Source organism: Cervus elaphus, chromosome 18, assembly GCF_910594005.1.
Source record: "Cervus elaphus chromosome 18, mCerEla1.1, whole genome shotgun sequence".
Classification (NCBI taxonomy): Eukaryota; Metazoa; Chordata; class Mammalia; order Artiodactyla; family Cervidae; genus Cervus; species Cervus elaphus.
In genome coordinates, this window is record NC_057832.1 from 82,087,311 (window position 1) to 82,112,409 (window position 25,099).

At 50.6% G+C, this 25,099-nt stretch overlaps 1 protein-coding gene across 6 annotated transcripts in view; it reads left to right on the forward strand.

The window, feature by feature from the left end:
- The window catches only part of TNS3 (tensin 3), a 220,506-nt gene that overhangs the window by 77,380 nt on the left and 118,027 nt on the right, over positions 1-25,099 (forward strand). For 5 of the 6 annotated variants that reach the window (XM_043872501.1, XM_043872497.1, XM_043872499.1 and 2 more), the window contains one exon: positions 23,391-23,443. Coding sequence is in view for 5 of the 6 variants with exons in the window: in XM_043872497.1 (XP_043728432.1) it covers positions 23,391-23,443 (53 nt within the window). In the remaining variant the exon portion in view is untranslated. Of the gene's footprint in view, positions 1-14,352; positions 14,449-23,390; positions 23,444-25,099 lie in introns of those variants that run through there. The other variant, XM_043872500.1, reaches the window with a different exon arrangement.

Consider the following 25,099-nt stretch of genomic DNA (forward strand, 5'->3'; position numbering starts at 1 on the left):
GTCTGCTTTCTAAATGGAAACGTTCTTTGAATGTCATTGTGCATCTGGGTGTTTTCTTTGCTGCCTCCCACCTCCTTACTGCCCCCCACCCCCCTGGTTGTGAGGCTGGGGTGGGGGAGGTCAGCCTTTTGTTAATAACTTAGTAGCGGCTTGTAGGACACCTGGCTTGGTGCACTCCAGGACAACAGGATGCCGACAACCCTCTTCTCACTGCAAATTGGAAGTGGCTCGCTTTCCCAGCCTCACCTGTGAGGGGAGGAAACAGGTGTGCCCTGGTGCCTCCTCCAGAATAATATTAATATTAGGTGTGTTCTCTGTGCTTTCCAGTCTGGATGTGGTACCATGCCCTCAATCCCGGTTTTGCCATATACAGATTCCAAAGTCCTGCTGTGGGTTTTGCCCACCTTCCTGCTTCCGGGGCCTCTGTTGGCTGAGAGCCCAGTGGCTTCTAGACCCAGAGCTGGTTTTTCCCTGGAGCAGCAGTAGACACCCTCCAAAGGGCTCAGCCCTGTGTTCTGCATGTGACTTTCTCTCCTAAAATGCAGGAAGTGCTGTGTCCCCCAGGCTGCTGGAGAAATAAATAAATGGTAGCCTGGCCTGTGCTGCTCCATCTGCCTGTGCTGGGCAGGGTGGTGTAAATGTGCCAGCTTTGTCCGGTGGAGATTTAATGAAGGGCTTTCAGGTACACGGTGTCACTTCTCAGGGCAGAAAGCCCCAAAGCAACTTTTTCTCTCCTGGCCCTGCATCAGTCAAGAACCTTCTAGCACCATGACTTGGCATTTTGGATTGGCAAGGGTGGACCTCCAGATTACAGCAACAGCCCCCATGTCACCTTGGGAACCAGAGGGCTGTGTGGGTCCTCACCAGGCCACTGAGGCCATGGTTCTATTTCTCCCTTTGTTATAGTGATTGAGTACCTGCTCTGTCTTAGACATGTTTGCCCAGAGGTCACTTTGGCTCACCCACCTGAGACACGAAGAACCTGAGAAAAGTTAAGTAGCATTCCCAAGCCACAGACATTGAGAGGCCTTCACCTCTGATCTTGGCTTCTTTTGCTGGCACTTGACATTGAGAGGTGAGACAGGTTCATTGGCATAAACAGTAATAGTTTAAAATCAAGGATATACCATATTTTAAAATCCAGGATAACTGTGCAGGGAAAGACTCATTATTTGTCAGTGGAGCTCAAGAGGAAATCAGTGGTAATTTAGTGCCTCTGGGGTTCAGACCCAGCTTGGTATTTCATTCTCAGAACATCTCTATTTGATGGACATTGTGAGTGAGTACCTTCCCCAAGGTGGCATTGCTCACCTGTGGGAAAATGGTCAGAGGAGATGTGGATCTCAGGTGCCCAATGGCCAGGCCATCCCCCCTCTCTTCCCAGTGCTGCTTGAACTTATACAGGGTCCCCCCATCCCCCCAGCTTCATCCTCTTGGGTTATCAGTGGTCGTGGGGACTCATCAGCCTTTCAGGTTTGGGAGAGGGAGCTGCGTCCTTATTCACCTGAAGCTGTGATGGTGGTCAGCTCTAGGGTGTGAATGCCCCTCCCACCCATCTGTGAGCAGCCCTCTGACCACTTTTGTGCCTGGGACCCTTCACCTGGCGATCACCTGCTATGCAGATGTCACCTGAGAGCAGAGAGTCCTTCTGGGCAGTGGAGGAATAACTACACCTCAGCTCTCTTTAACTCTGAGCCACTAGGTCTGCCTGAGTTTCTGGGGCCACAGCAGCCTGGGGCATGTTTCCTTGAACACACTTGGGCATAATTCACTGTCCTCACCAGAGAGGAGAGGTCAGTGATGGGTCGAACCAGCAGGATGTGACAGCCTCCCATGACTGCGGCCGGGGGCCCTGCACTTGATGAAGTTATGCTGTGTGAGAGTCTTTGCCGGACAAGGCACCTTTGTGACTGCCTGGGGTGTTTGGGACAAGGGATTCAGGGACCCTTCATGTGTTTGTCGCACTCTGAACCCTTGGCTGTTTGCGCTGATGCTCATTTTTCTAGTTTTTTTTTTTTTCTGGTAGCAGATCTTTAGTTTATTGTGATGCTTTAAAAGGTGGATGTGAAGTTTGGCTAAAAATGGCAGGCAGTGGGGCTGAGCAAAAGATCTGGGAGGCAAACCTCCTTTTGTAAATGTTAACTTAGTTGATGAAACCATGCAGACAGGCTCCAAGTTTCTTGGAAGCCAGTGTAAAAAGGAAACCACATTATCGGCACGCGCCTTATCAGCAAGGAAGGGGATAGGCAAATCAGTGGAGAAAGTGCCCTGTGGAAAATTGTGCAGGGTGTTGACTGCGTGGGGGACAGGCGCTGAACCACAGCTGCCCAGAAAAATGCTCCCGCCTCGTCCCAGATCGAGATGAATTACTGTTTTAGAGGAATATCAGATACGAGCTTTGAAGTGCATCTTATCAAATCCTTAGGCACTCTTGTGGCTGTGGCCGTGGGCACGGCGTTTAGAAAAGGATAACGCCTGCTTCACTGTCTGTTTGAGTCACACTTGTGGACTTCCGTGGCATGCGTTCTGCTGGGTTGTACAGTGGATGCGTCACTGTTTCTCTAGGTGATCGTGATCATTAGTGATGGGAGAGGTAGCCAGACTCTTCAAAACTGAGTCACTTGTATGCTCTAGCTGTTTCTGTAGATCTACATGCATGTTCATAGGCACATCCAGCACAGAGTACAGCAGTGATTACAAGCGTGGGCTGGAGTCGGCTCAGGGTCCCCCCTGGGCTGTGACAATAGAGAGCTGCGTGACCTTGAACTGAGCCCTCTTCTGGGCTCTGCTCTCCTCTTCTGTAAAGTGGGGATGCTGCCACCTTCCTCGCCGGTCATTGTAAGGATGATGGGATGAAGTAATGTGTGAAGATGCTTAGCACTGGCTCTGGTGTAAGGAAAGTACATAGTGCATGGGGAAAATCCTTATTTGTTGTTCAGTGAAGTCAGGAGGGCGATAAAGGTCTCAGTTCCCGCCGCCTTTGCTGTTTGTGTTTTGGTTTTGATCCCTGTTCTCTTGCCATCTGCCGGGGAGAACCAGTTTGATCGGTTTCCGAGTGTTCCCTCTGCTGCGGGAGGGTGAAGGCACCTTGACAGGCTCTTCTGAGACCTTGATTCTTGTCATCTCTCATTTAGAGACTTAGAGGAACTCAGAAAGCCCATGGAAAAGAGCCTGTCGTCAGGATGCAGGTGGCGTGAGAGCCTCCAGATGGTGGCAGGCGGATTGATTACAGGATCTTTTCACGACACAGGCCTCATGGAGCTCTGAACTTGGCCTGACAGCTTTTTACTGACGTGCGAGGCAGTGGTGTTTGTTTTTCCATGTTATCTTTGCCCTTCCAGTGCTGCCCAAGGGGGTGGATTCATATCAGTGCACCAACGGAAACTCATTCCTGGGTGCAGGTGTAGCTTTCGCGGGGCCCCTGTGAGTCCACGTGTGTGAACCACCCACACAACCACACCCACGGGAAGCTCTCATGGGCCTCTGTCCAGGCTGGAGAGGCCCCGGAGAAGCCAGTCCTGCGGAAGCCCCTCACTGCTTGGTGTCTGAGAAGTTCATTCTTTTTGGAGCAGCTGCCTTCCTTGAAAGAGGCCGTGTCCCCGCCTTCCGGGGCCACGTGTGGGTGGCGGTCAGGGCAGTGTCAGGCCCGGCAGAGGACGCAGGTGCAGGCCTTCACCTGGCGGCTGGCACGCACACAGGCCATTGTTTTGCTTGGCCATTGTGGTTTCTCCCACTGGAGGAGAGGTTGTATAAGAATAGCTTCTGAAATTTGAGCCAGCTGTTTACTGAACTCGGGCGGCTTTATTTCTCCTTGTTTAATTAAAGTGAAGACAATGGGTGGTTTCTGCCAAAGGTGACATTAGGAGTCACATTACACTGTCTCAGGCTACAGTTTCCAACCTGCCTTCTGACAGCTACACCTTTGTATTTGTGTGTATGTGTGTGCATGCTTAGTCGCTCAGTCGTGTCCGACTCTTTGCAACCATGGACTGTAGCGCACCAGGCTCCTCTGCCCATGGGATTCTCCAGGCAAGAATACTGGAGTGGGTTGCCATTTCCTCCTCCAGGAGATCTTCCCGTCCCAGGGATCGAACCCGGGTCTCCCACATCTCCTGCATTGGCAGGCTGATTCTTTACCATCTTAGCCAATGGGGAGCCCCTTGTTCAATGAGGTTGGCTTAAACTCACAAAGTCAGAGGAAGTGGTCATGAAATGACGTTGACAGGAGGGCCCCGTGACTGTTGAGGACACGTGCCCATGAGTATGTGCTGTCATCATCACGGTTCCCACCATTCACCTGAGACAGGTTCTCTCAAAAGTATTGAATTATTTCAGTAAGGTTGCCTGCCAAATTGGATAATTAGGAGTTTGAGATAGAAGGAAAAAAATATACTCTGATGATATTCCCTTTATTTTACTGCAAAATTAGGTGACAACAACAGATTACAGGCTTTCTGTTGGTACTGATTTGTGAAGAAGTGTTACTGAAGTTCATGGAACCTTGTGCCTCCTGCTGACTCCCATCCACAGCAGGCTGTCTGTAGGAATTTCTTGTTCTTGTCTGTAAGTTCAGGTATTTGATTAAATGCTGCTTATTCCTGCTCATAGGTTGTTTTTACTTGTGTAGTGAACTTCAGAAGCACAGACATGGGTCTGCATACCACAGCAGGGTCTTAGCTGAGCGATAGATGCTATTTTCTGAAAGTCAAAAACACCTGTACGTGTGTGCCTACACACAGGTAGGGATGCACAGCTGCCCCTTCAGAGGCTGTCTGTCTCATTAGAACATATTTGCCCAGAATTGGTAGCTCAGTGAGTAAAGAATCTGCCTGCAGTGCAGGAGACCTGGATTGGGAAGATCCCCTGGAGAAGGAAATGGCAAACCACTCCAGTGTTCTTGTCTGGAAAATCCTGTGGGAGGAGCCAGGTGGGCTACAGTCCATGGGATCACAAGAGTCGCACACAACTCAGCAACTAAACCACCACCACGATGAGATTAATTTGTTTCAGGCCAAAAGACACTTGCAAACTTCCCTGTTCTTTAAGCCCTCTGACCTTAGAGAAAAATCTCAAGAATCATGTCAAATCAAAGGCCAAGTCTTCCATTTGGTCAGTGGAATGAAACTTAATATCTATGTTTTTGGTAAAAAGCCAGGTGAGACTCAAATAAAAATATACATGATGCCATATTCCCAGAGTTCAACCTTGAAACTAAGTCATCTATTGCTCTGCACCAGGTAGCCTGTCTATACAGGAATGAGTCATTTGAGGAGCCCCGTGGAAGACCCTTGAAGGGATATATGGAGGCTGAAAGGCCCAGTTAGGATGAGAGAAGCGTGGCAAGCACACCTAGACTCAGGGGGCTGGGACATGCCCAAGGTCACATAACTAGAAATGGGGGGCAGGGGTGAGGCCAGAGCTTGTGGCGCTATCTCCACTGGAAAGGCAGGGTGCTCTAGCCCTGAGGTGCTGCTGAGGGTCTGTGTTTGCTCCAGGGGAGCCCAGGTCCTATTTCTCCAGTTGCTGCATCCCAGTGGGTGGACACGCTGGCTGCTTCTGCGTATTCTCAACAAGCATGGATGGACAGGAGTGCCCGGGGATTTACAGCTTGGGGGAGCAGTGGGAAGCATTGAGAAAATGCTGGAGTTAAGATGCAGTCTGGGGGCTCCCTGTTCCTGAGATTCATGTGCCCTGGGGACCCAGATGTTTGCTAGCCCCACCAGGGGAGCTCAGAACAGGCCAGGCTCCTGGCCTGGGTTGATGACTTTGTTACTTCATTTCTCAGTTGCTGGTTTGTTGTATCTTTTTCTCACTTCAGAGTCCTTTTTGAAGGCTGGGGAGCTGGACTGGCATGAAGTCAGTGTGAGTCCACACCGGGATGGGAAGACCTCTTCCGTTCCTTTCGGGAATCTGCAGGACCCAGGCCAGACTGGTCAGGGCCAGCCGGTTCCCGTTACGGAAGGGCCCCTGACCTTTGCCCGGCCCCTGCCTGCAGCTACCCTCAACACCTCCCCTAAATGCTGCCCTGAGCTATCCCCGCACCTGGGCGTGGGTTCCTGTAGATCTCCAAGGGAAGAGGCACTTGCCTCCAACCTTTTCTAACCCCAGGCCAGACTTTGGTCTACCCTAACTTTGATTTCACCATTCTCTTCCACATCTGAAATAACACCCAGGCTTTGGCTTTTTTTCACCTTTGGGGGTAGAATTGCCAGGATTTCTGGGAAGGTGGCCTGGTGAAGAGGCCCTGATGGTGTTTGCAGTTCTTTAGTGGGAACTCCGGGTCAGCCACGCGTAGGCTTGCCTCAAGTCTCAGTTCAGGGACCTTTGAGAAAGAGGGACAACCCTCCACAAATTAAGGGAAAGCCACCCTTTTTGGAGCTGGGGTTTGAGAGCTGGCGGCTCCCTGCTGTTGCCAGGCCTGCCTGCGGGTGTGAGGAGAAGGCTGCACATTAACCCGTGGCAGCATGGAGCCCGGCTAATGATTAAATCCCACACCGGCCGCCCGCAGTCACACCGGCAGTTGCTCGCCTGTGTCTGTTCCTGTCCCCGTCGGATGTCAGTGTCCTCCGCACGTCCACCCAGGTGTGACACATGCAGCCCGGTGTCCCTGTCCACCCTCGTCCTGGGTCCCCACGCCCCGTGCTCTGGGGTGACGGCGGTCAGGTCGCCAGGGCCAGCAGCTTCCAGAGTGACAGCTCCTCTTCCAGGGGTGGGCCTTCTGAAATGTTTTCAAGGAAAGACAGCTGTCCCTAGGTCCAAAGGCTGGAAGTCTGCAGTGGATAAGAAAACTCAGGTTGAGTGTCATTTATTTTCTTTTATGGCCCTGAGTCCATAGCAGTCACTGGATTTTAAGTGTGGGAGGGACGCCTGAAGACAGTGGTTCTGTGTGATTGGTGGTGGAAATAGCAGTGACTACTGAAAGGGAAAACCAACTGCTTATTTTTTCAATGCCTTGAATTAGGATGGAGGAGAAGCGTCATATTACCATAGCACTTGAATTACCTGAGTGTATTTTTACCTGTGAGGAGAGTACTCCTTTAAAAAAGCACAACAGTGAACTCCCCCATATAGAAGTCTCCGCTGGGGAGCAGTGGCCGAGGGGCGGAGTGACCCTGGCTGTCAGTTTAGGATCCCAGGTTGGGGAGTCAGATTCTTCCCCAAATTCTACATGCCCTTGGGCCCTCCACCTGGCCCTCTCCTGGGAGCCAGGGAGCATGGGGATCCAGGGGCCTATCTCCAGAACTGGGTCTGGAGAGCAGGTATGGAGCCCAGGACTGGGACCTCTAAGTGTTGCCTGGCTTGCAGTTGTCACAACTTTCAGCTTTGTGACTTTGAGACTTTTGCTGGGGTGCTAGGGAACCAACTCGTGAAATTTGGTAAAGAAAAGCAATCAAGCATTTAAGCTTCTTTTCATGTTTGATCTATACCTCAGAGTTAAATATAGATGAAGGGAAAAAGTCTTATTTGGTGAGGAATTCCGGCTGACAAATGTTGAGAAAGGGAGAGTTAGAATAGCCATGTTTCAGACCGCTAATAAGGGCGAAGCAGCTGGCTCTAGGACGTGACCTTCTGTAACTGCCTTGGTCACAAAGGGAAGCTGGTGGGGTCATGTGGGCCTCACGTGAAGGACGTTGGAACATTGATTACATATTTGCCCCTACCAGAAATCAAGCCAGAATCAAATTAAGCCAGGCCCACCCACAACTTACAGGAAATACAGGGCCAGAGAGATCTGAAAAATAACTCCAGAGAGGTCAGCAAAACCCAGAAGGGGGAAATTCTACTGGGTAAGAAGAACCCCAGTTGTTTTCAAATACACTGCAGGAAGAGGAGGAGGAGGAGGAACTGTTGTAAAGGAACTGAAGAGACAGGTTAAATAAACATGGTAAGACTTGATGTGGATCCAGTTAAAGTGTCAGACTGTAAAAAAACAAAACCAAAACAATACTTGTATGACAGGGACGTTGGAACATTGATCACATGTTTGTGTACAAATATGATGATGTATTTGGTTTATATTAAGGAATGATTGCTAATGATACTGGTATTTTGTTGTCCTTTTTTTTTTTTAAGTCTTTATTCTAAAGATACCGAAATACTTATTAGATGAAGTGGTATAATGTCTGGGGTTGGCTTTACAGTGGTTCAGTGAGGGGCTGTGGGGGTGAGTGTGTGGATGCAGTTCATTTGGGGGTTATTGGAAGCTGGGGCACCTGAAGCTCTGCACCTGTGTCTCCCAGGGTTATTATGCAGGATGCAGGTAGTGTAGGCACAGAGCTCAAGGTGAACAGGTGATTGAGGCCCAGTGGCCAGTAACTGTTTTTTAGCATACGTGTCACCCACCATGTTTTGAGATACACTGCCAGCTCCCCACCCTGCATAGTCATTTTCCATGTGTGAAGGCTCAAGGCTTGCCCGCCAGTGGCCAGTGTGACCTTGTGACCTGTTGGCCTCTGGAAGGACACTGTGTCTGCTTGATGAAATGCTTCACTGAAAGCCTGCTGTGTTCATCAGCACAGGACACAGAGGTGATTGATACATTGCTTTCTAAAATGGCAATGTTTGCTTCATAAAGCTTTTTAAATACGTTCTACATAAAAGTGAGTGTCAAACTAGCCAAGGGCATTCTTCCTCTTCTCTTCGAGAGATTTATACAGCTTCCTTTCCAAAGGGGTTGATGTCCAATGAGTTAAACTCAATGTAACAAACGACTTTGGAAAATTAAAGAGTTAAAATGGACTTGGAGGTTTATGAGGAAATGAGCTCCCTGTCCTTGGGAATATTCAAGTAAAAGCTGACGGCATTGCTGCAGTGGTCATTCCAAATGTGACTGGGAGATTGCGGTTTCACGTTGAGTGAAAGTGACAGTGAGGGACGCTTTAATAAAGTCATCTTAGTATGTGGTAACAAGGTTTTAGTACAAACCAAGCAACGCACAAATAGTTTAGTCAGTGGTCCTCAAAGTGTGATCTCAGCCCAGCAGCAGCAGCAGCAGCAGCATAAATCTGGGAACTTAGAAGCACACATTCTCTGACCCCACCCCTGACCCCAGATCTCTTTTCCTAAGCCTTCTGGGTGGTTGTGCTGCCAGCTGAAATTTGGACACCTGATCTAGAAGGAGATGTCTTCCAGGGGAGGGCCCACTCTGAGCAAGGCTGGCAGGTTGTGGGAGCTGAGCGTGGGGATGACTGAGGACTCTGCAGCCTGGGGTGTGGGCGAGGGTGCTGGGCTGCCTCACTGAGATCCCTTCCTCCTGGGAACAGTCTCTCACCTCCAGATGCCCTTCCTCTCTCCCAACGTTGTGTAGACAACATTGTGGTCCTTTTATCTGTATTCTAGAACACAGAGCCAGCTTCTTCAGAGTCTCTGTCTAAAAAATGCTCCAAGCAGCTCAGTGTGTGGCATCCTCAATCCTCAGGTGAGAACAGAGCTCTGGCAGAGACAGTGATGTGTCTTTAAAAGGAAGCGTGGCAGCATTCACCGCTCAGCCTGTCGTCCAAGGAGGCAAGAGAACTCCAGAGCTTAGCTTCCAAAGGAGCGTAAAGCATCCTCGGGATAAAGAAATGACATCTCGTAAACGTACAAACGTGACTAGGTTAGACTGTGATTAGGATTCTTTTCATGATATTTATTGGGACAAATTTATTATGTGGGGACATTAGAATTGGGAAGTTTTCCAGGTGTTTCTTAGGTGAATCAAAGATTTAATCATCTACAAATAAAAACAGGTTCAGTTACAGTCACTCCTCATTATTTGTGGATCATATATTTGCAAGCTTGCCTATTTATGAAAACTTGTTTGTAATCCCCAAATCAACACTCACTGTGATTTTGTGGCCATCCAGGGACATGTGCAGAAGGGCAGAAAATTTGAGCTCCATGTGGGCACTCACCAGCTGTGTTCCTCAAGGTGCCTCTTGTTTTAGCCCTCAGAAGAGTAAACAGGGGTTCTTCTCAAGGTGTATTTATATTTAGTGCCACATTTTGGGAATTTTTTTGCTTTTTGGTCGTGATTTCTGTTTACAATGGCATCCAGCTATAGTCCTGAAGTGCTGTCTGGTACTTCGAGGCACCAGAAACCTGGCCAGTGTCATGGTGACTTTTTAAGAACATGACAACCTTGAATGAACTATAGTTGATCAGTTATTGATTAGGGGTCCTCAGACCTTTTCCCCTGACTTGCCCATCAGAAGGAACAAACCCTTACTCACTTGCAACTGCCTCCCCCTGAACCTGTGGTGAACAGTTCATGTACAAACCTGAGAGGTGGCCAGGAGAAAGCCAAGCTGGAAGAAATCCATGGTGGAGGGCTGAGTGGTCTGGGCTCTGGGGCAGGATGGGCCTGCCGGCCAGGATACTGCCCCCGCTGGACACCCCAGGGTAGACCCACCTCTCCGCTGCTGAAGCCCTGTCTCTGCAGACAGCGTTCGCCCACCCAGGCTGAGTGACCCTACTCCAGAGCTAATAACACAGGTCCTCACCTTCTAGAGACATGTCCGGTCTCTTCTGGAGCTGCTAGGCACTCCTGGGCTGCTCCTTCCTGCATTGTTCATATCCCTGGCTGGGGCTGAGAACGCTCCTGTTGGGAATTTGATGGTGTCTTTGAGACCTGAATCCCCAGGCTCGGGGTGTTCTCCATCACCATGGAGTAAGGAGTAAACAGCTTGTCCTTGGGGCGCCACACCTGGCCCTGTCTACTTCCCCACCAGAACTCACTGCCCCTCCCCATCGTGTTCCTCTCTTGTGATATGCAGGAGTTGGGCTTGGACCTTCTCTCCATCAGGGCCCTCTGATGGTGAAGAGTCTTTGAGCTGATACTGCCAGGAGCCATGGGGACATGTGCCTCTTGACTTCTCCAATCCTCGGGAAGCCTAGAGGCTGCCACCCTTGACCCATTGCACAGAGTTGAGAGCTGATGCTTCAGTTCAGTTCAGTCACTCAGTCTTGTCCGACTCTCTGAGACACCATGGACTGCAGCACACCAGGCCTCCCTGTCCATCACCAACTCCCGGTGTTTACTCAAACTCATGTCCATTGAGTCGATGATGCCATCCAACCATGTCATCCTCTGTCGTCCCCTTCTTTTCCCACCTTCAATCTTTCCCAACATCAGGGTCTTTTCAAATGAGTCAGTTCTTTGAATCAGATGGCCAAAATATTGTAGTTTCAGCTTCAACCTCAGTCCTTCCAATGAATATTCAGGACTGATTTCCTGTAGGATGGACTGGTTGGATCTCCTTGCTATCCAAGGGACTCTCAAGAGTCTTCTCCAACACCACAGTTCAAAAGCATCAATTCTTTGGCGCTCAGCTTTCTTTGTAGTCCAACTCTCACATCCGTACATAACTACTGGAAAAGCCATAGCTTTGACTAGACAGACCTTTGTTGGCAAAGTAATGTCTCTGCTTTTTAATATGCTGTCTAGGTTGGTCATAGCTTTTCTTCCAAGGAGCAAGTGTCTTTTAATTTCATGGCTGCAGTCACCATCTGCAGTGATTTTGGAGCTTAGAAGAGTTCAAAATTCTGCTGACGTGACAGGTAAGGGGACATGTGGCCCAATTACCCCTCACCCCCATGGTCCCTCTCAGGAACCCCCTGCTGTCCTGTGAGGACTGAGCTGACCTAAGACAGACACTCCAGCTCCCCAGCTCGGGGTGTCCATTGTGTCTGGCCTGGAAGGAGACCCCACGTGATTTCCTCCAGAGCAGGCCGCTCCCAGGGACATCCTGCCAAGGACAGGGCTGTGACAGTCTCCCATAGCCCTCCCTGTGATATTCTGTGAGAAGAAATGCAATATTCTTGTTATGAAATAATTGATTAAAAAAAAAGAAAGCCTGCCTGTTTAGATGTAGTTATAAAATGGGCCCATGTGAGTCTTCCTCTTAATTTAAGGGACGTACCAGACTATTTCATAAAATGAAATCTGCTGGATAGCCTCTAGTGTGGGCAGCTGGAGGGGAGGGTCTGACAGTGGGGGATGGGGGATGGGGCTCTGGTTCTGGGCGGCTCGTGGTCCAGCGCTGCCTGCTTTTCCTGTTGTGACTTTGGGTGTCAAGGGAGTGAGTTGAATGTAGCCTCAGACAGGCTGGGTCACCTGTAAAGCCGCAGTGTCCCCACAGACTGACGTGTGTCCAACCACTACCTCCCTTATCCTTTTGGCCTCCTGGAAACTTGGCACCCAAGGAACATGACATTTCAGGCGCTAATGGAGGCATCAGGCGCCTGCTTCTTTCTGGTCCTGCCATGCTCTTTGACTTTGACTTTGTGTTTGTTTCTTGGTTTCGTGCTAATTCAAAAGGACAGAAGGCAGGCAGGCGGGTGGGTGGGCAGATACCTGCTAGGTTCTGGGACACCTGCCTTCCCGAGAATCCCAGTAGGTTTCCTGGGAGAATTTAGGAGGACGGGGGTGGGGGGGTGGGGGGGCAGCTCTGGCTCTGCCCTTTCTGATCCCCACCCCATGCTGGCACCAACAGGATGCAACCCCTGCCCTGTGCGGTCCTTCCTGACCCCTCTCTGGTTCCTGCAGGGTCCTGGCAGGAGGCCCTCAGCTGGAGCCCATGTACGTGCTGCCACCGAGCCCTCGGCTCCTCTGTGGGACTGGCCCCCCTGGTTCCTGTGCTCCCAGCCTCCCCGCTCCTGCGGAACCACTCGTGGGCCACATCAGGCCAGGGGCAGGAAGGAGCACGATGGGAGGAGGGCACTGCTTGTGGAAGGAGAAGCTGGCCGTGCTCCCCAGTGCAATGAGTTCCTCCCCAGAAGGATCTGCAGGGCCTCCACTTGCCCTTGGCACTGAGTCTGTCCCTGGCGCCTCGCCCGAGCTTGCTCCTGTCCTCACTCTGCTTTAATGGGACTGTGAAAGTTACATGGAGCGTTGAGTCCTGACTCTGGCTCCCACGCTCTGCTTCCTGGGGGTGGCCGCTGCCTGCCCTGCAGACCTCTGCCCACAAGCCCCTCTGGGACATCAGGCTTGATTGTGAAAGCACTGTTTCTGCTGCCTGTCCTGGGCCTCCCTCCCTCCCTTCATCAGCCTCCAAGTTCCACGTGGTTCAGACCAGCCTACACATCTCAGAAATCTGAGTATTTGGTGACAAATAAGCATAGACACAGTCTCAGGACATGACTTAGCGACCAAACAACGACAAATCTTAGTGTGAACAAAACCTTGCTTCTCATAGTTGAGCTTGGGGGCAGAATGACGTTACCTTAGCTCAGTTGGTGAAGAATTCGCCTGCAATGCAGGAGACCCTGATTCGATCCCTGGGTTGGGAAGATCCCATGGAGAAGGGAAAGGCTTGCCCACTCCAGTATTCTGGCCTGGAGAACTCCGTGAACTGTATAGTTCATGGGGTCACAAAGAATCAGACATGACTGAGTGACTTTCACACACTTTTAGTTTCCTAACATCAGAGGGGTGTGTATTTTTCTAGTAATCCAGGGTGATTGTTGCCAACTTGTAGGAGTGTTAAGAAAAAAATTCTCAAGGTGGGCAATCCTGCTAATGAATCTGTTTCTGGTCTTCTCATTCTGGAAGGGAACAATGTTCTGCTGGCTGTCTGACGTTGGGAAAGTTTCTTTGCCCAAGTCTTATTTCTTTGAATGGAGCTGTGGTCTTGGCAGGTTACTGCGTTTAGTGTGGGCTTGTGGGGAAGTTTCACTTCCATGGGCCAGTCCCTCCCTGGCACCCAAACACAAGGATTGAACGCAAAGCTGAGATTTATTTAGCTTTTATTATCTGCTAGATGCCATTCTTAGCCCTGCATGTTTCCTTATTTAATCCTCCCAATACCCCCACTTTCCAGGTGAGAAAACTGAGTCACAGAGAAGTAATTTCCAAAGGTCAGACAGCTGGGGTCTCACCCAGGCATTAAGGTTCCAAAGCAGGTACACTTCACCCCTGAACCCTACCAGCCAGGCAGTGAGTAGGTGAATGAATGAGTGAACACATGAAGGCCTTTGTGTTTGAACTGGATGTGGCTAGTTGTTGCCTTTTAAAAGATTTTCATTTATTTTTTTATTTTTATGGTTACGCTATGTGGCTTGCAGGATCTTAGTTCCCCAACCAGTGATCAAACATGTGCCCCCTGCAGTGGAAGCATGGAGTCTTAACCACTGGACCACCACGCAAGTCTCTCAAAAAGTTTTAAGATGTATTTTAACTCTGTTTTCCTGGAGAAACAAACAGAACGTGCAGAGCTGTTTCAGTTGGTCTCCTTAAGAGAACCCCCTCCCCGGTCCCCAGCTGGGTGATGACATTTGTGCACAGCCACAGGCCCTGTGCTTCCTTGTGAATCTGGCTCTGGTTATGCAACGTTCCTTTTGTTCCTTTTTACGGGACCTTTTCACAGCGCCAGTTTCAGGCTGGTCAGCATGGCTGGGAGCAGCACACAGGTCCGGCGACTCTGGGAAGCTGGGGGCCGTGAAGTGTCCTCGGGCCCTGCCAAGTTCCTGGTATGGCAGCTGCGAAAGGTCTTTCTCTGCTCTTTACCCAAAAGGTGGAGGGGGCGAGGGGAGGTGGGAAGCAGGGGTGCAGCCCAGGGATCCCGGTGCCACCCTTCACTGCGAGAGTTGGGGGCCGTGAGCCTGGGGAGGGAGGCCTCTGCTTCGGGTTCCTCACTTTGCAGGGGGTGGGGGGAATCTCATTAGATACTTCCATGGGGTGATCTGGGAGGGTTCCGTGGGTGAGAACATGTGTTACCGAAGCCTGTACCTGGGCGGGTGCAGCGTGTGAGTCCCACCCAGCCAGTGAGCAGAACCCACCGTTTATGGTCTGTGGGGACAGGCTGTCCTTCACCATCACTGGGTTGTCTGAATTGATGCTTCACTACCTGGCTGTTTGATGGACAATTTCTTCCTAATAGCCAGCCACCCTCTATTTCATTGATTCCATATGGTACAAACTTGTGACGGTGTAGAGAGTTGCTCCTCTTCAGATGCTATTCTTTTAGCTGATGAGTCAGTTTAAGCCACTTAAATAATAAATAAATACACCCCATTTAGTTTTATTATCCTGAAAATAAAGCTAACTAGGTATTCATTACTGAAATGTAAAACAGTATCCTCCTGCCTCTTAAAATGGCCAGGTCAGCCCTCTGTTGCTTTGAAATGACTGCTGGGCTTATTCCTTCCCTCATCCTGCAGACCCCAGTGCTTTGCTGCCTGCCGTACTGTGTGGCACGGGGACATCGTCATCCCCCCAACATAGGCGTGATTCTCCCCTGTGCCAGGCCCACAGTGTGTGTATGTGTGTGTGTGTGTGTGTGTGCATGTGTGTGACAGAAACAGGTGCTGTTGCATCTTCACAGGGAAGCATCCGTGGCCTCCCCTCCTCTGCTGACATGTGTGCACTCCCCACAAAGTGGTTCTTTTTTTTACATTATTTTTTTATTTGGCTGCGCCCGGTCTTAGTTGCAGCATGTGGAATCTAGTTCCCTGAGCAGGGATTGAACCCAGGCCTCCTGCATTGGGAACTCAGAGCGTTAGTCACTGAACCACGAGGGAAGTCCCCCGAGTGGTTCTTATTGAGGCACTTCCGTTCTCGTTTTCCCCTCACCTCATCTCATGGTTTCCCAGAAAACACATTTGTTGCTGTAAATGTTGATGCATTTACTCTCTGCTGGGCCCTGTTCTGAGTGTGTGACTGGCCTTTGCTGCTTTAACCCCACAGCCACCTTGCAGAGAGGTTGCTGTATTTTTCAGCCTGTTTTCTGGGTAAGGAGCATGAGGCGCAGAGACGGCAAAGTGCCTGCTCAAGGCCACACAGCGGGAGCATTTGGAGTTCTGTTACCTGTTCTTAGAGAGTGGAGCCTGGTAATTCAGGGACTCCTTGTGTGGCTAACCCTGGCTTTGTGTCAGTTGGCTGGCCCTGTGTGGCCCTGTAGTCACAGCTTCCTGGGGCAGGAAGGGACTCCTGCAGAAGCCTGGAGGATGGCCACGGCGAGGAGTGCGGGCAGGGGTCTGTCCCTGGTCCCACTACTTACTCCTGTGTGGCGGGTCTTGCTTTGCCTTTTCCTCCACTTTCTTGCCCTGGGGATTGGAAGGTGACAGAGCGCATAGCCTATAGCCGCCGTTGTCTCCACCCCTCCTTGCAGTCCAAATCTGATCCCTCTAGTAAGCCTTTCGGTGGTCCCCTCGGCTCCACTGAGGCCCTCAGGGATGTGGCATCTGTGCTGTGTCACTCCTGTGTTGGGTTTGTTAAGCACCATTTTTTGTAGAAGCCTATGGGAAGCCAGTGATCTGCCTCTCACATTGGCAGATTATCACTGGCACTCATTACTGGCGACGCAGGGTCTTTTGGTTTGGACGTGGTTGCTGGCTGTGACAGCTGCTCCCTCGTCCACAGCCTTTGATGGCACTTTTTGCATCTAGAGTAAGGCCTTCAGGGTGTTTGTTTACTGTGATACATCAGCTACACCTTTTCCTCGAAAAAGTATAAGATACTTGGTGTCCTGTCAAGATAGCAGAGGTTTGAATATTGATTCGAGATGCTGCAGGGATATTTGACAGAACCAAGTAAACCTCAGGTCAGCTGGGAGCCCAGGGTCCTGGAACCCTGTCCGCCCTGGGGAGTGAGTGACTCTTAGGAGATGTTGCCCAGTGGATGAGGATCCCGCCTCCCCGTCTCCTCCAGACACCCCCATGTCTGTGAGCACAGGGGCCACCGGGCACTGTGGAGAACTGTGTTCATCCAGCCCAGGCGGGGCTGGCAGGGTGTGTGCCCAGGGAGCACCAGCACTCTCACTTTGGACTTGTGCTTTGGCCTTCATCCCCACTGGGCTTCCAGCTGCCTTTTCACCCCAGTGGTCCCCGCCAGGACCCCAGGGCACCCTGTTCTCTCCCTCTGTTGTTTGGAAGTATGTGGCTGGCCTACATCTGCTCCCAAATGGTGGCTGACCTGTCTGAACCCCATCCTTTCCTTCTTAGAGAGGCACAGTTATCGGGGCAAAGCAATTCCCTCCCAGAGGTGCTTGGGCCAGAGTCACCAAGTGTTCTGGATTGATCCTCTGCTGGTCTCGGCCAGTGGCGCACCCATCTCTGTCCTCTGTTAATAAAAGTTTGCATCGGCATGCAGATGTCGTTTTGGTTACTATCCTCAGTTGAAAGATGGGCACCTGACAGCAAAACTGCTGTTGTCTGTTTCAAATATAAAAATAACCCCATTTGGAAAATAAATGAGTTTTAATCATTTGAAAAATATGTTGAACAAGAGAGCCCCCAGGCAGGTCATTTGATTCTTTATCGGGTGGATGGCTCGCTAGTCTCTGCCTCGGAACCATGGACTTGGGGATTTTAGGGCTGGGCCGGGCCTTCTGAGCACTAGATCCAAAAGCTGTCATTTTATCGGAAGAGACTGATGCCCAGGGAGGCCAGTGGCTTCATTGGAGTCCCAGGACCACATACTGGTCCAAGCAGATGTGCTCTGGGCCTCAAGCAGCACCTTTAAGGAGAAGCAGCCCAGGCCTGTGGGTTACCTTTCACAGGTTAACCTTTACCACGGATCCCACCTGTGTCTCTTTCCTTCTTCCTTCTTTTTCTTGGTACCTTTAGAAGTTGCAAGCTGTGATTAGCACGTGCCAAAGGGGACACAGGTGAAGGAGGCTGGGCGGGGTGGAGGCGGGTGCTGCACTGCCCTGGAGACAGGGAGACTGGGAGGAACTGGGAGGTGGCCGAGTGGCTTTCACCCGGGACACTGGCGCTGGTCCACAGAGGGTGGTGGTGGCCTGCAGGTGTCAGCCTCCAAAGGCTGTCCAGGAAGGCAGGCGGGCAGCCCTCTTCTTGCAAAATAACAAGAGAAAAGGAGTTTGCAGCACACATCTAGGGGTCCGGGGTCTACAAGTAGAGAGGTTTCCTTAGTCTTCTCCAAGGTCAGGATGCAGGATTACTTATGAGCAAGGAACCGTCTTCAGGAGACTTCAGCAAGGTAGTTCTCAGCCATTTTTTTTTATTGTAATATAATTGCTTTATAATGTTTTAATTTCTGCTGTATAACATTGTGAATCAGCCATATGTATACATATATCCCCTCCGTCTGGAGCCTCCCTCCCTTCCCCCCGTCCCACCCCTTTGGGTCATCAGAGAGCACTGATCTGAGCTCCCTGTGTTATATAGCAGCTTCCCACTAGCTAGCTATATTACACATGTTAGTGGATATATGGGCTTCCTAAGTGGCGCTAGTGGTAAAGAACCCGCCTACCAATGCAGGAGACATAAGAGACATGGATTTGATCCTTGGGTCAGGAAGATCCGCTGGAGGAGGGCATGGCAACCCTCTCCAATAATCTTGCTTGGAGAATCCCATGGACAGAGGAGCCTGGTGGGCTACAGTCCATGGAGTTGCAGAGTCAGACACGACTGAGTGACTCAGCAAAGTACAATGTATGTATGTCAGTGCTACTCTCCCAGTTCGTCCCACTCTCTCTTCCCCCCCCCCCCCCGCCCCCCGTGTCATAAGTCTACATCTGTGTCTCTCTTCCCACCCTGCAAATAGTTCCGTTAGTATCATTTTTCTAGATTCCATATATATATGTGCATTAAAATAAATCAGACATTCTTAAAGCATGAACTGTACTGTGGTGATAGATGAGGGCTTCAGCTTTTTAGCCCCAAGAGTAGATAAATTCTTTGCTTCCAAGTAAAGGCGCATAGAGATGTCACGTGTCACCTTCCTGACAAGTGCGGTGTTTGGACAAGTCGGGCTGCTTCCAGTCGGCGTGAGGCGTGAGCTCCCTGAGCAGCCACGGGGCTTCTCTCCCATGTATCCGGGTCCCATCCCTGCTCATCATTGGCTTGGTTCCAAACACAGCCCCAGAATGAGGTTCTCCCCTGCTGCAGGATTTCGTGCCCATCAGATCTCAGAACCTGGCTTAGAAGTGGTGACTCACTCATGATTCCTCTGTCTTCCTAGGCTTAGGGCTAGACCTGCTCCCCCAGGAAAAGCTCCTCTAGCTTCACTGGTTTCAATCTGACCCAAGGACAGGCTGGGCAGGATGGGCTGCGGACCATCGAGGGCCGGGGGATGGGAAGAGTCCATAGTTTTGGTGTCAGAAGTTGCTGCTGCCTCTTAACTGTGTGATTCCATACACCTAAGAGTCCTGAATGCCGTTTCCCCAGCTGTGAAGTGAGGACGGTCATGTCTTACTGGGCTTCCTGCTGAGAACCAGGTGGCTGGCCATGAACGGGTCTGCTTCCTGACCTTGGTCTCCTGTCGCCTCTTACAGGATGGTGCTGGTGGAATGTTGCTGTCTTCTCTAGGAGGGGAGGGGGCGCTGCATGGTCTGTGGACACAGGCCCTGTCTCCCCAGGCACAGCTGGCTGCTGAGGGGTGCAGGAAGGCAGGAGGCTTTCTCTGCAGCCTCTTGGAGGCTCTGGACTGGCCAGAGGGCCTGCCTTCTTCTTCCTAGAGAATCCCCCTCCTCACTCTTGCCCTCCTGCACCTGTTCTGGCTGCACTGGTTCCCTCGCTGGTCTCCAAGAAGTTTGCAGTCCCACTGCAGGGTCTTGGCACTGGCCACGCCCCCCAGTCCTATCCCCTCACGTGACCTCCCTCAGCCCACCTCCCGCAGCCCCTCCACGCTAGGCTGTGGCTACACCTGCCTCCCTGCATGCTCCTCCCCTGAGGGTTGTCAGGCGCCTTGCCGGCAGGCTGGGATAGAGTCAGTATGTGGGGGTTCCAGCTGCTGCCATCCACTTAGGTGATGGGGGGCTGCTGGAAGGCATAGAGGGCCGGCCTTCAAGGAGTTCGCTCTCTGTTTACAAACTTAGACTTATGGTTGGTGTCAGACTGTCTCGAGTCGCTGTGTGTTACTTCAGTCTAACTTGGTCTAACAGCTCAGGCTGCAGGTGAAACTGAAATACTGTGAGGGTAGGCTGAGGCCTAGCTTTCTGATTGTATTGCTTGTATGTAGGTATGTATTTTTTTACTTATTTTTCATGTGTTTATGTGTGTGTCTATCCTTTGTTTATCTATCAGCTCTCCAACCTGTTTATCATCTCTCTGTTGTACTATCTAGCTGTGCATTTATTGTCTAACACATCTGTCATGTGAAGGGCAGTGGCGTTCAGGACTCGCTGTGGGTGAGGGCTGGCTTGGACCCTCTGTGGAGCCGCGGGGCTTTGAGGCTGCTGCAGGGAGTGTGGGTGCTGCCCCTCCAGACCCACCCTCCCTGCCCTCCTGGGGCTTGAGGTCCAGAAGCTGCTCAGCTTAGTGGCTTCTGGAACAGGAGGTATCTCTTGCTCATGTGCTGATTTGGGGAATTACAGGGCAAAACTAAGTCGGTTCTCTTGGACCTTGAAGCCATACCACAGGAGAGTGTAGAATGATGGCGGCTTTTGGAGAAGGCTTTGTAGCCCCCTTGAAACTCAGCGCCCGTGTGTCAGGAATGACGAGGGAATTCCCCACAGTGTTCAGGAATGACCCTCACAGGCTAAGCAGTGAGGCGGGGTCGGCCTGGGGGCGGGCAGCTGGGCCTGGTCGTGTCAGTGCTCAGACATCAGCAGGCGGGGCTGGGCTGCAGGACCCCCATGGCGTCCCCTCCCTTCAGGGTGGTGTTGTCTGCTCTCCTGCTTTGCTTTGTCACATAGGTTTGCACAACCTGCTTACCAGAGTTTGCAACTTCCTGGTGAAAATGCAGAGACGTTTGCAAATATCAGAAGACATAATCAGTCCCTTGTGCTGGTTGATTGGGAGCGGTGGTCTCCAGCCAGGTTTACATACTCACCTCCAGGGCTGGGACCTACGTATGTTTAATTGTAATGGAGTGTGAATGCACTACTGTTCATTTATTTATAAATTATGTACATGTCCCACATTGCAGAGATATTGTGTGCCTTCCTTATACACATTCACAGTATAAAGCAAAATGGAAAGTGCATGAACTGAAGGAACGGTAGGCAGTGCTGTGTGCCTTCGACTGGGGACAGTGGTTCTCAGATATGGGGATGTTTGGAGTCAGGTTAGCTTAAAACCAGCTCTTCTGGAAACTTGATGATCTGCCAAGACAAGTAGCTGAGTCCTAAGGGAGATGAAGTCCTTGGGATGAAGGCCAGGCTGGATGGCCCTGTGCACAGTGTTCAGGGCCCGTGGCCTGGCCGTGGTGAGGGTGGTTTCAGGCCCCTGCAGCTGTCATGCAGTAACCCTAGGTAGGCCAAGAATGTTTCGGTTCCAAGATGCTCAGTGGCTCCCTCACTGTCTTCCCTCCAGGACTGTCTGAGTTCTGTCACTGGTGGGAAGACCTGAATGCCACACCAGGAGCTGGCACCTCATCTGAGCTGACCCTGGTGTTGGCGCTTTCTCCAGTTATAGAAGTAAACTGTGTTCTCGGTAGAAAAGGAAAAAAGTGCACGTGGAAGAAAAAACAAGAAAAAATATGAAAAATATGAAAAAAATATGAAAAAAACCCAGAAACACGCTGCTGCCCAGGCAGCCTGCACACTGATAGACGTTTCCAGGTGTGTGTGTGTGTGTGAGTCACGCACTCTGCACCAGGGAGCGACCGTGTGGCTGTCGTGACTGTTAGTGCTCTCGCTGTCACACATCGCGGCGTCTCTCCAGGCCCACAGGTGTGTCACCGTCTGTGAGCCCCATGATTTATCTAATGTAACTAAGTCGCGGGGTTGAGCTCTTAGGCTGTGTGTTTTTCCCTGTTACACACATCATAATGCAGTGAGCAGCCTGGTCCCTAGAGACTTACGGACTTTCCCAGTAATTTCCTGAGTCATTCCTCACATTGCTGTCATGTGTTTCAGACCTTTTAAGGGCTTTTTGTATCTATGGACAAGATGTTTTCTAAAATGATGAATAAGTTTACATTTCATTTACATTTTAGCAATACTTTAAAAAAATATATTTTAGATTTTAATCTTTGGTTTCTAATGGACCTCCCCCCAAATCTCATTGTTTGGAGTCCATATGGCCTGAGCCATCAGAAGTCTGGGATGGTGGGAAGATGGGCAGGACCGGTGTGGAGCCCAAAACAGTACAGACATGGGGTGTGAGGCCTGTCGCCCACTGGGAGGTGGTATCGGAGGCTGGGGACACTGGAACAGTGGAGGGCAAGTTCTGGTACCTGGCACCCATGGGGACCATCTCAGTTGGTCCCCAGACACCTCTGCGAGAGGAGGAGATGAACTAGAGGCATGTGTCCTGGCCAGGAAAGACCAGCCACTGCGTGTGGACACCCAGAGCCCACTCTCACATCTGAGCATGGAGGAGAGTGCCTTCCAGGTCCTGCTTTTGTCTGGGGTCCAGGTCGCGACCTCTGCAGTTTAGGGTTGGCTTGGCCACACGCTGTGTAATTTCAGGAGGTCATCGCTCTCATTGATCCCTGAAATAAACTTGGTATTCACTCTTCATCCCTTCGCTTCACACTGGGGGAGCCACTGTGAGCCAGATGCCCAGGTGGGACCCCAGGTGAGGGGGGATGTCAGGTCCTGTTTGAGAAGGGTTCCCCAGGGCCAGGGTGGGCAGGAGCAGAAGGGGGTGCCGGGGTTCTGTCCACCTTGGCCAGCTCTAGCCTGCTGCATGGTCACCCCTGTGTCACCTACTCAGAGTGTGTCCCGGACTGATCCACAGAGCGGTGTCCATGAGACGCAGCAGGCAGGGAGGAGCTCACAGAAGGCAGGAGAGAAGAGCCTCCTGAGAGGAAGGTGTTCGGGGGAGCCGAGACAGGGGCATCTGGATTCTCCTCCCACTCTGCCGTTTTCCATGAGACCTTACACCTCTCTGCGGCTTGGTTTCCCCCCTTCTGAAATTGGGAGGTAATTTCTCTCACAAAGTTACTGGATTCATCTCCTGAAATAGTGGCTATAGAGGAGCCTGGTGGGCTACAGTCCACAGGATCACAAAGAAGTGGACACGACTGAAGTGACTTTAGTTCGCACACACGCCTTGGAGTTTAACACACCCACTCACACACCCACACAGGGGTTGTGTAGACTGTAAAGTAATTATAACCTGAAGTTTTTTTCCCTGTCAGATAAGCTTTTCAAAAATAGAGTGGTAAAAATTGAAAATTCTCTCAAAATCAATAACTGGTTCTTTTGAGCAGATATAACAATAATGATGTAATAGTGGCCAACATTGATTGAGGGCTTCCTGTATACTGGGACAGATAGGCCATGACCAAGGACTGCTTACCTTGCCCTGACCAGGGGTCATGGGAACCCGCCCTGCTGTTGATTAGTGGAATTGTGTCACTTGGGATCTGAGGTCTTAGGGCTGAGATGTCCTGATAAGCTGGCGACCCTCCCAGGTGATAAGATGAACCAATAGTGAAGGGTCTGACAGCGTTTATGATCATGTGAATCAACTGCCATCCTTCCTTCCCAGTGGGGTTTGCAATGTGTGGGCTGGCAGCACAGGAGATTTGAGAATGATCCTTGTCTTGTCCTTTGCAGGCTCCAGGGGCATCATCAACACCTGCTTCTCTGTGCTGTGACAAACCATTCAGGTGAGTGTCCATCACTGAAGCCACTTCTGTGCTTCTGGCCTTGGGTCAGCTCTCGCAGAGGAAGCCCAGGCACGGTGTTACTTTATTCTGTAGTAATCTTAATGTCTTTTTCAATTTTAAATATAAATGCTCAAAGCTGATAAATATCATGTATGTGTCTCTTTCTGGAATGTAATGTCCCAGCATTAGAAACTTTGGTTGTGGAAACGTCCAATCAGTAATTATGTTGCTATGATTTGATTGTGAAATGTAGCATTGGGGAGAGTTCTAGAATTGACTTCAGCACATGAAAAGCTCATTATTTTTTAATAGGTCAGTGTTGCTCAGTCTTGTTCAACTCTTTGCGAATCCATGGACTGTAGCCTATCAGGCTCCTTTGTCCATGCAATTCTTCAGCAAGAATACTGGAGTGGGTTGCCGTTCCCTTCTTTAGGGGATCTTCCCGACCCAGGGAGCGAACCTGAGTATCCTGCATTACAGGCAGATTCTTTACTGTCTGAGCCTCCAGGGAAGTTCCTGTGTCAAAAGATGTGATTTGATTTTTTAAAGTAAACAGACTTCTTTTACACTCATATCTGGTGCATAAGGTAGAGAAAAATATCTTGGTGATTGTTGGTATTTGAATAAACCAATTAAAAAAAATACATTTATGATACTGGATATTTGAAGATATTATTTATTTTGGGCATCATAATGGCATTGTAGATATTTCTAAACATATCTTTGTCTTTTAGAAATAAATGCAAAATTACTTATAGAAGTGACATATAATATCTTGGGTTTTTTCAGGGCAATCACAGTGGGGAAGGGGGTAGCAGGGAGTATGTCTGTGTGTCCATTTTGAAATTGGATGATGAATACTTAGAAGTTTGTTTAAACTATTTAGTATACTTTTGAATTTTTTTCAGAATTAGGAGAGAGACTCATGTAATAGGAGTAGTACCCAAACAATAGCTATGAGCCCCTAAAGCTGGTGGTGGGGGATTTGATAGATTAAAACCACACTCCCGTGACTGTCCTGCACCACTCCATGGATTCACCTGTCTTTGAGGTTGACCCCATCACCTCTCACCTGGATTTTTCACTTTCTATTCCTGACAGCACCTGCAGCCCTAGAAGGCTCTTCCTGGGAGGGGCTCTGGGGCCTGTGGTCCCCATTGCACAGTCCTAGTGATGAGGAAGCAGAGCCTGGATGCTGCGTGCTGGAAGCATTATCCTGGGCTCACCAGGCTGCAGGCTGTCCCCACCCAGTGGCCCTCACTAAGTCCTCCCCTCTGCTGGCTTCATTGCATGGCGTTTTTATCCTCTTCCAGACCCCATCCTCCTGATACCTGATGCCTGCCCTCCAGGTTAACCCAGGTGCAGTCTCAGCAGAGCCAGCACACAGCTCTTCTCATATAGACACCATCCCTTGCCTCCCAGCTGCTGGAATTCCCTCCCAGCTCCTCCTCTCTGCAGGACAGGCCAGCCTCCTCCCTGGGTAGCAGGCCTCCACATCTCCCCCAGGATGGGGCCTACAGATGTGACTAGGCACTTGTTGATGTCTCCCAGCCTTGGCCTCTTGCTCTGCCATCCATCTGTCTCATGGGCTTCCTCCCTGCTGCCTACACCTGACTTGACACTCAGAGTAAGGAATGCCTCTCCTTCCAAGATCTG